Source organism: Amblyomma americanum, chromosome 6 (assembly GCF_052857255.1).
Source record: "Amblyomma americanum isolate KBUSLIRL-KWMA chromosome 6, ASM5285725v1, whole genome shotgun sequence".
NCBI lineage: Eukaryota > Metazoa > Arthropoda > Arachnida > Ixodida > Ixodidae > Amblyomma > Amblyomma americanum.
In genome coordinates this window covers 43,125,487-43,136,368 of record NC_135502.1, presented here as the reverse complement: position 1 = coordinate 43,136,368, position 10,882 = coordinate 43,125,487, and the positions used below count along the sequence as shown (strand labels likewise).

Here is a 10,882-nt window from a genome sequence, read left to right as displayed (position 1 = left end):
AAAGACGAAAACGTCGAAAAGACAAAATGCTAAGTGGAAAACTAAAACTGAAAAACCGTGCTGAGGTCTGATTTCGTGCACTGCTAAGATGGCTAGCGACCTTAGCACTGCTAGCCACCTTAGCACTGCCAAAGGCTGACTTCCGGGACATGCCGCCAAATTTCCCGTGGTAGGGTGGCTAGACTGGCCCACTCTAGTCATCTTACCCGTGCATATCTAGGCACTATACCTGTGGTAGGGAGGCTAGACTGGTCTAGCCACCCTACCTGTGATAAGGTGGCTAGCCACCCTAGGGATCCGTAGCTTCATTTTCGGGCGCCCGATGCGGCATCCAGCCCCCTAGTGGAGATCAGTGGATATTGCTGCTGTGGTAGTTGTGGTAACGATGGTAACGATTGGCACGTGCAAATAAGGTACAGAGCTAAATAAAAATCATCAGTAGTTAACATTTATTTCTTTCTTTCACGTATATATGTGTCTGTAAAATAAAATTGTTGAATAACCAATGTCTTTAAAAAATTTTAAATTATTAACTGGACAAATGAAACTTACTTCCGTTTTGCTTCAAGGAAGGGAGCGAAAGAAAATCAACTAATTCATACAGTAGATGCAGGTAGATGTGCTCGTACGCATGTGGCCGTGCTTCTGTCTGTATTGGGAGCGTAGTTTCACAAGAATAGTTAACATTCGGGGAAACGATACAGTTTAGATAGCTAGTCACAAAACATCTTTTGTGATCGCATCTTGTCTCCACCAGAGCAACGATGCAGTTTGTCAGCTTAGCTGCCAGACTATCAAGTTTACGGTAGGAAGGCAGCGCGAAATGAACTGTTAAACTAGACCGTGCGATACTTTACTCGCTGTTTCGGTTCTATTTTCAGGCTGTCAGCAGCATCACAACGGGTTTTGCCGTCCAGTGCGCTTGCATTCAGGGATTTGCACACCACGGCCCAACTCTGGTAAGTGCTGGCTATGCGTGCATACGCACGCTGCATTTAGCCGCTGTATTAATCAACTGTTGTAAACAAATTATTACAGCGCAGAGCCCCTCAAGAAGAAGAAACGAATTGACCCAGCCATTTTGCGCATGAGGGAAGAACGTCGCAAGCGCAGAATTGAAAAAGGAATCCGCATGCTCAAGAAGCATGCAAAGAAGTACAAGCCGATCGAAGAAATGGAAGTCGCCCCTAAGCTGCAAAAGGAACTTGGGTGAGCGGTGCATGCCGATCTGTTTCGCTGCCATGCTAATGCACATTAGTGATGTAGATGAGCTTATTGTGTGGCACGCCCATTATCTTTCGAATTCACGAATTGTAATCACCAATAGAAATTATTAATCAAAGGTTGTGTACTTCATTCGTAACCATTTTACAGGTATAGAAATTTCCCCTAGCCATGGGTCGCGATATGTGGTTAAATTAGAAGCAACCTTGGATATTGAGTGTTCATGCTGTATTACTGCAGCAAGGATGCTGCTTTGATCGATTTTATTACACAGTGTCTTTCAAGACTTAGTACACTTCACAGTTGTTAAAAGCAAATTGCTTTATTTGAAATGCTTTTGTATGCAAATTCTCTTCTGGTCACGATGAAAATGGATGTGAATGTGTACTCACTGTGGCAGTTGTCCACTCTGCTGATAACAAAGTGGGAGCCAAAAAGAACTGGTAGCAGCCGTGGACAGAATAGTGTGTATATTCACTGCAAGACAGAGACTTGGGCGTGTTGGTGGAACATAATGACAGACATCACTACACCCTGCCCAGTGTTTCTGCAAAGCAAATGTTATATTAGGCATATCCCCCCCCCCCCCCCCCTCTCTGCTTTCTTGTGGAAAAGTGATCCACAAGTGCCTCACTATTCAGTAGTGAGCAACCTCGTGTTTGTGGTAGCATTTTTCCGAGATGTGCAAAGAGTACCTAGAGTTCCCATGTCAACAGAATGACTGCAAAAATTTTCCACAAAATCCTGCAGGACACACAGAAGTAAACTAGCAAATAGATTGTCATGAATCCCAAATAATTTCCTATGATAACATGAAGTGCAAAAATGCCCGTGTTCTGTGCGATGTCAGTGCACATTAAAGAACCTCAGGTGGCAAATAAATTAATCTGGAGCCCTCCACTACAGCGCCTCTCATAGACCCCAGCCATGGAAAGAAAAATGAGAGGTGTAACGTTAAGAGACCGGAAGCGGGCAGGGCGGGTGAGGGAACAAACACGGGTTAATGACATCCTAGTCGAAATCAAGAGAAAGAAATGGGCTTGGGCAGGGCATGTAATGTGAAGGCAAGATAACCGCTGGTCCTTAAGAGTAACGGAGTGGATTCCAAGAGAAAGTAAGCGCAGCAGGGGGCGGCAGAAGGTGGTTACGTGGGCGGATGAGATTAAGAAGTTTGCAGGCAAAGGGTGGATGCAGCTGGCAAAGTATAGGGTTAATTGGAGAGACATGGGAGAGGCCTTTGCCCTGCAGTGGGTGTAGTAAGGCTGATGATGATGATGATGCTTTGGGACATTAAACCCCACGTAACAACATGATAATGTTGGTATAACTGCAGGTTTGAAGGAGAAAAGCCAAACATCCTTGAGCACTGTGTTCTTAGTTTGCTCTGTTTATGAGCAATATTAGAGCCAATATATCAAAGAGGCTTGAGACAACCCTCGAGGTATTTTCCAGTTCCTTTTTACATTGCTGCTCGTCTTTTATGCATCACTTTTTATCGGCATGGCTTTGCTTTTGTCATCAAGTAGAAGGTGCCACAGTTTTCTTGTTCACATCTCCAGCCATTCAGAGTGTGAACACCTATGCTTTGCCACATTTCAGTGCAAATAATGAGTGCCATGAGTGAGTACTGCCACACATATTGCAGGTTAAGGCACAGAGCGCTTCCTGTTCTTGACCATGAGACATGCCAACTACGGGAGGCAATGCAGCGAGCGTGGAGTGTGTACTGCATGAGAAAGCACATGAATGAAGCATTCATGCTGGAACGTGTTGTGGCCAGTCAGCAGAAGGCCTTGGAAATGTTGAAAGATGCATCAGAAGAGTTATACAATGCTGCTATACAGGTGAGTCATTTCTCAAGTTAGTTGCACTGTATAGGGGGCTTTAAGACATATGGCAGGTTGTAAATGCAAAACAGCAGTTGCTCTTGATAATTCAAATTCAAAAGGGACTGAAAACATTTTCACATCGTGCATAGTTTGAGAATAACTTCATGTTTGGATTAACAACATCCACTGTACTACTGCCAGTCCAAGTGATATATATGCATGGTTGTATTATAGCCGCTCACAAAGACCACACTTGAATTTTTTAGTGTGAAAGCATTACTTCAATAGCAATCCTGGAAAAGCGGATGTTTGAACGCTCTCAGATACCTGCAGAAATAAAATAAAATATTGCCGCGACTGGGTATCGAACCCATGGCGGCGCGAACAAATAGCTTCGCTGGCCACTGCACGAGAGCATTAAGCTATCGCCGCAGCCGATCACACCTCGTGTTAAACTGCAACGCACTCTCACGCTGTGCATTGCACGTCATCATCTTCCAGCAAAAGTCACAAAAACAAAGGAAACACACATAACTGCCTCCTCACAATTTCATGCATGTGGCGTCGGTGTCCACCTGCAAGAACCTGCTTTTGCACAATATTCCATGCTTAGCAATGCTAAACCGCCAGTAGTTTTTTTTCAATCCGGCACATAAATACGGAAATCTTTGTATAGCAGGTGTCTCAGCAAAAATTTTTAAAATTTATAAAAATAGGATGATCAGGCACAAATTGTCATCCATAGCAGACATCTGTTATTTTGAAAATCATTAGTTAAAATCTACTAATGGGCTTTTTAGTAAGCACAATCTGACAGCTAGGGCCAAGGGCAAGATCGTAGCTTTGGAGAAGACCATGTCATATCAATTTGTCAAATGAAGGCAAAGTCATTCTCTAAAGCGTGCAGCACAAGAAAATCTGGTGCTTTTTCCCGCACAAAATTTAAACTGCACTTAAGGTGCAGAGGAAGTTCAATGCAAATGTGCAACGTCCACTGGTGATATATTGCCTTTCAAATACCCCATTTTAGAAATTTGCAAGTTTTTGCTGAAACACCCATTGTATGCAGCTAAAGGTCATGCGTGTCAAACAACATTCTTGTTACAACTTATTCCACTTCGTGCCTTTTTTTTTTTTTGCAGGTAGACAATGGTTTGCTTCCTGCGCAGTTCAAGGCAATAGTCTCGACACCTCCTATTGAGAATTATGAAGCACCTGATGGAAAATATATTGACACTACCAAGAAGTGGAGGCCTTGAGTTGTACAACTGTCCTGCAAATGTTTTCAGAATTTAGCAAATAGCTGCAAATACATAGCCCTTGTCTTCTACCAGAGTTCTCTGTGACTACATACCAAGTACACTAGAAAAAAAAAAAAAGGTGAAATAAAGGCAGGAAGCATGCATTTAATCACCATCTTTTCCTTTTGTTAGGTCCTTTGTGCTCAGTGCTTACATAATGTTACCAATGTTTATCTGATGGCCTAAGAAAATTCTGTTCCTTCCAGATAATAAACAATGCACCCATTCTCGCTTGTTGCAAGTTATGCTGTAGTGGTACAATCGAAACGACAGCAACGTTCCAGGCACTAACAATAATATGGCCTCTGCCTAGAAGCACTGGAACCAGATAGTGGGTGTTGTGCTGCTACTTTCTTGTAAATAGTAAACTAGCTTCACGAAGCTGACCTAGTATAATAACAGTATTACTTGATCAGCTAACTTGCAATCACTGCATGGCTGCCTAGGCATTTCAGTACACTCAAGCTGATCATACACTTGACGCTTTTTACTTTGAGCTCCTGATGTTTATTTTAGCATGATGGGACTGATTAAAGAGAGTTAAAAATAAAGCACCTTGGTCCATGCCACTTAAGTATAATGGGCTTAAACCAATTATACTTAAGAGAGGGGATAGCTCCAAAAAGGAATTTTGCAAAGCAGGAAAAAAATACACAAGAAATACTAGATAATGTGGAGCCAAAGCCAATTAAAGGGGATGGGACTCTACAAGAATAACAGAAAAAAAAAAAGTGAATGATAACGTGTTTACTGGAGTAATTTGTGCACCCCCAACTTTTTACCCGGATTTCTGAAAAAACAAACAAACATTTAGTCGCATATTTCGTGCTCCCTGCTGCGCAAGCGTACCAGCATGCACGAGGGTGCATGCAAGGCAGGCTTGGGAAAATTGGCGTGGCTGCGTCGCTGCTAGCGGCTGTGAAAGGTGGGAGTGGTGCCAGAAACAGTTGGTAGTTTGTAAATTGCTTCCGGTAACAAAAAGTCAATTGCGTGAGCTCGCTCGCTCACGCCGGCGGTTGCTTCCCCCAGTTTCCCGTATGAACGGCTGCGAGAGCAAACTTTTGGTAATCGAGCGTGCGTAGCGCCGGAATCCTAAACTACCGAACCGTTGGCTATTCTGTTTGCAGCCGGACCGCATGCGAGGGCACCCTTGTATCGCCTTGCATCTTCATTTGCTTCCGACTACTGGGTTTGCGATAGTATCGTTGCGCGTTTATTGCTTTGAGCTCCGCACGTGCCGTCATGCAATCACGCAAGGAACTGGTTATTAAAGTGGGTATGAGGCGGGCACGAGCGGGGGAGGGGGGTATGCAGTGACTTATATTTAGAGTAAATTCTGGGGGGGCCAGCGAGGGGCGCGAGTGCAGGGTCGACTTATGCGCGGCAGTATACCGTATACATTGCGCATTGTGACCTTCGTACCTTCGTAGAGTTTTTAGGACGTGTTCACGAAATCTCCATGGAAATTGCACACCCTGTTTGAAGCCTTAATTTTAGGAAAAAAAGTGCGCAAATTACGCCAGTAAACACAGCATGGCAGCATGGGAGTAGTTAGTGTCTGAATACAGAAATTGACATGCTTATGCAGTTTGAAAACGCTACCTTCACCCACCTGCTGCAAAATTGCATATTGTGTGCTCCTGGCCACGTTATAGCTTACATGGATAGTGTTCACTAAATCACCTCAAGTTTAATTGTGAATGAAATACTTTTTTATCAGGTTGGAACAAAGGGGAAATATTTTTGCAGCCACCTGTTTGGGCTTGTGGTGCATGTCCTTTTCTCAGTGTCTTGCCTCCTAGGCAGTGCATACATTTCAATCAATTCAATCATAAAAACACACAGTTAGTTTTCACTCACATGCAAATGATGAATTGGCAGTGAGCACAGCTGCTCGGAAAACCTAAAATCTGTTGCCTACAACAGAAGATTTGTGGGTCACCTTTGGAGGGTGTAGGTGGTTCCATTTAAACCATGCATTTCTTCTACTTCTATTTTTAAAATAAAAAATGGGGTTTATCATGGTTTCCCTGTGCAAAATTTCTCATCAGTAGGGAGAGGGACCCACCGCTCCTCCCTCTTCAATAAATCCGTGCTTGGCCTGCAAGGTAGCTGCCACTAGTACACAACTTTGGAAGAGTGCAAGATGACACTGCATGCATCCAAGCAAACTATCGAATTTCTCATGCATAAGCACGTGAAACAGTGCATTCCATGGAGAGCACTACATATATTAGTGTGGGCAGAGAAAAAGAAAGAAAAATAATGTTGCCCAGCCCGTACAGGAGCACTGCAGTCTGATACAACTCTAGAATGAAGTGGCATATGCCCCTCAAAGGAAGCGTTCCAGACAATGGCGTCGACCGATTGTCGTGATGTCGCGGTTAATTTTCTAGTGTGACGTCGCATGTGGCTGGCAGGTGCTTCCAAGAAATGGGGTTAACCTTGATGCCATTGGCTGAAGGGCCTCTTTTGACAGGTGTTTGCCGCTTTGTTCTTCAGTTGTATCTGACTTAGAGTGCATTTTAACATAGCAGTCTCGATCAAGAGCCGCGTGACACTGTGTTTTATGACAGTGAACACGGCTTATGCAGGCAATGCAAGGCACACTCGACAAGAAACAAGCTTTATAAACGATCCCTCCTATTCAAGGACAAAAACATGTTCAAATGCAGAGACGCATCTGGCCAGTGACGCATCAAAACTGAATAAATAATTGAGCACACAAAGACACCGCTAGAATTATACTGTGGTACAATGTTAACAAGCATACATTTGTTGAATTTGCCTTGAGCTCTAGTAGGCAATAAAGCTGAAGTAGTCGGGGTGTTGAAATGAAATGGTTTTCATCCTAGATTTCATTCTGGTTCAGAAGTAAGTGCGCAGACAAATAAATATGTGACAGGACTGAAAGCCTTTACAACTATAGAGGGCTTTCGGGTTACAACATAGGCACAGTGTGTCGATACCAGGGACTCTGGTGGACAATGAGGATATCTCAGTGAGCACAGGCCATATCACCCAAAAAGTGGGCACTCATGAGAATGTGCAGTCTGTGGAAAGATAGTTCTAGATCAACCTCAGAGTGTAGCATTTATGTTCAAGAGGAGGCAGAGAAGGAAGCAGACACGACACAGCTATCACTGTCAGTTCATTCAGGAGGAGAACAGAAAGTAGAGAGGGATGGAGCTTGTCTCTCTTTTTATTTTTTCACTTTGTTTTGGAGCAAAGAGAAAGAAGCAGTTTTCTGCTTCTCACAAAAAAAATTAGCTATGGTTTAACTATTGAACCTGGTTAGAGAGTGAAACCTGTGGTGTATCAGGCAACTAGACGCAGCTTGGCGTCTAACGTTGAGTGCGTTCTGGACAACTTCGGCACTCGCCTAATTGGAACATCTGTAATTTACACGCTCATAATTAAATTATTCATGAAAGCCTCAGTACATAACTCGAAGATGCGTTTCTTAGACATCTGTGCATTCACTAGACGCGCGCAATCTGCTGGACCATCGCCGTACATTGTGTGTTGGGGTTTCAGTGGGTGCCACATGATGGTGCTACGACTGCACGCCATGCACGAAGGAAATTCACAGGAAACGTACTTTGCTACTCGCTTAATTGGGATATATGTAATTTACATGCTCATAATTAAATTATTCATGCACGCCTAAGAACATAACTCGAAGATACGTTTCTCAGACATCTGTGCACTCAATAGACGCGCCTTCATCCATTTCCAAGACTCGAACAGTCGAGGTGGAGTGGAAGCGTCCCCGCCTCGCATGCCGGAGGCCCAGGTTCGATTCCCATCAACACCACAATTTTCTTGTTTTTTTTTAACTGAGGTCAGTTTAAGGTCATATCTGCGCCGTAACATGATCTTCAAGGTTTGTTGCAAGAAGTGGAGCTTTCACTCCAAAATAGGTTTCCTCAGTTTGGTTGGTTTCTCAACGCCCTTGACACAATATTTGACAAGTCAAAAGACTGCAAACACACTGGCGGCACATACTCCTTTAAAGATCTTTGAGCCTACGCGATGTATGGGTGAAGGAAATGTGTGAGCAATAATGTTTGTAGGCTGGATCTAACCAGGCTGGAAAAAAGAAAAAAAAAGCCATCAAACAAGTAAGATGCAAACTTGGCTGATGACCCCGGCAAAGCTCTCTTGTTTCTGTAGGGTGATATGAAAGCAGAGAGCTGCTGACTAGGTGAAGCTTGTGTTCTCGAAAATGGTACAGCTCAACGAAAGATGGTAAGTTTGCGACAATGTGGCAAAGCATCGAACAAGCTAGAGATGGGATTAAATTTTTCTTTCATCGTGTAATATGAATGCTGCCACCATTGGCAGGGGCCATGAATGCAACAGTAAATCATGACTGACAGTTGTGGGGATTAGACCCTGGCACGAATGCAAGGGAAAGGGACTGGTTTTCCTTAATTTTGCCAACATTATTGCTTTCATACCTTAAGTTTTGCTGTGAAGCATACCAGAGGAAGTCCTGTATAGCAACACTGAATGTTTTCACATACCTTAAATGTGGCTTCAGAGACTCATAAAAACATGTCAACCATAAATGAAGCGGTATAACTAAGTGCACTATCATAATAGGGCAGGGCCAGTAATATATATGCAAATCCATAATTTCTCTCTCAGTATGCAAGTAGCAACTGTCAACATACTCATGTTAAGACATCTGACCCTCTATAATGGCACCGGTAGATGACTATGCACTTAACACGTTTTCCGAGACAGCTTTAGTCTGGTGTCGAGAAATGTCAGCAAAGTGCAACCTAATTAGTTCGACAATAAAATTAAGGCCTGAAAATTCTATCAAGCTCAATGTCAAGAGCGAAATGGGTGTACCATTATCTGAGTGTTGTACCTACTCCATAGGGGCTGCAACTGAAGTTTCGTACTAAGAAAAGATAGTGATGCTTTGAACATCCTTGATCCCATTTGTCATCAGGTGCACCTCTCAAGCCTTCATTACCACATCGCTACTCATGTTGCAATTGGTGGCAAACAGCGCAACGACGCGGACAGAGTGGAAGAAAATACAGGACAAGCGCTTGTCCTTTATTTTCTTCCACTCTGTCCGCGTCGTTGCGCTGTTTGCCACCAATATGTACCACCAACTCGCCCGTTTGGCTATTGTTCATGTTGCAAGTCGAACTCGAACAGAACTACTTGTTCCATATATTCGTTTCTCTAGAATTTGTTATGCGAAACTGCGTTTGCTGAGCACTTGCTCCTTCATCTAAGACTTTGCCATGTGGCACAAAGTGCACACTATTTGTGTGCAATGGAAATGTATAAGGTTAAGCCAACACGTGAGGTTGACGAACTTGTATTTCAACCTCTGCACCTTTTTTTTTTGGTTGCACTCAGTGCCTGCAACATTTCCCTTTTTAACTAGGCAGCATGCTATGATTCGAATCAAAATGAATCATGCAACAACATTCAAGCTTGCTTTTGTTACACGAGACGCTACCCACTACTTTGAAAGCAGCCAACACAAACAGTACATCATAGTGAGGCTTCAGCATAGTGAACAACAGTTAAGTTCACCTAGGTTCGTAGATATCACACGGCATGCTAATGCCAACACATAGCAGCAGCAGCAGCAGCAGCAGCTGAACTTTGCGGGAACTTGAAGCATGTTGTGGAGACAATACTCATTTATTAAATTTATCTTCAATATGAGCAGAGATTCCCAGGTTTGTTCACTAAGGGACTAGATTCTGTTTTAAGGCTTGCACGTTCTTGGGCAATACGCCTGAATACTGCAGTATGCCTGCACTGCATGGCTACTTTTGAGCAAAAAAAAATAAAGATTACAGTGAAGAACCTGTGAACACTGCACTCACGCGTCAGTCTGAAAACCTATGGCGGTGATATATCACGGCAAAGATTTAGAATTCGTGCACACACGTGAACTGAAACAAAAACAAAACATTCACAGCTGCACTCAGTCAGTACCGATAAAGAGAGAGAAGCACTTTTGTTGCTGTTACAGTTTGCAGTGAACTTTTTTTTTTTGTACGCATATTTGTTACAGTATGTTCGCTCATTTGTGTGAGCACAAAAATTTGGACATTTCCACCTCAATTTATGCTAGTAGAACTTCTCTAGTATTAATTTATGCTAGTAGAACAGTGAAGTCGCTCGGAGTAGCAAGATTTTCTACTATATCAGTGTTTACTACATCAGTTTTTGGTGCTGGTTGATAGCATGGCTCTGAGAGGGAGTAAGCTTTACATGCTCTAAAAAGTCTTGCAGAGCTCCAGTGGTTGGGTCCTCTATCCAGGACTCCCATGACCTTTGCTGCCTAGCTAGCCCGACTGGTGCCCCCAGTGTCTCCAGGTAGCAGCCTTTCTTAGGTGAAATACTAGAAAACGGGGTCCTTGGCCTACTCCCCCTTCGATGGGTCACCTATGTGTTGAAGCTCCAAATCCGCCATGTGCGGTCAATCCCATTCATTTGAGGCCCTAACTACTTACTAAACACATAGTGTTGGCTTAGAAAGGA

General features: G+C 43.4%; 1 protein-coding gene across 1 annotated transcript; it reads left to right on the top strand.

The window, feature by feature from the left end:
- Positions 1-628: 628 nt before the first annotated feature.
- Positions 629-4,585, top strand: mRpL40 (mitochondrial ribosomal protein L40). The gene is made up of 5 exons (XM_077669258.1): positions 629-805; positions 882-959; positions 1,039-1,209; positions 2,870-3,068; positions 4,196-4,585. The coding sequence occupies exons 1-5, from the start codon at positions 765-767 to the stop codon at positions 4,310-4,312; spliced, it is 606 nt and encodes a 201-aa protein (XP_077525384.1). The 5' UTR covers positions 629-764; the 3' UTR covers positions 4,313-4,585.
- The last annotated feature ends 6,297 nt before the right edge of the window (positions 4,586-10,882 follow it).

What these genes read in the sequence shown, in the direction of transcription:
- mRpL40 (XM_077669258.1), top strand. Translation starts at nt 765, where the DNA reads ATGCAGTTTGTCAGCTTAGCTGCCAGACTATCAAGTTTACG. An exon ending in CACACCACGGCCCAACTCTG is followed by an intron (nt 960 to 1,038) that starts GTAAGTGCTGGC and finishes AAATTATTACAG; the next exon opens with CGCAGAGCCCCTCAAGAAGA. An exon ending in AAGCTGCAAAAGGAACTTGG is followed by an intron (nt 1,210 to 2,869) that starts GTGAGCGGTGCA and finishes CACATATTGCAG; the next exon opens with GTTAAGGCACAGAGCGCTTC.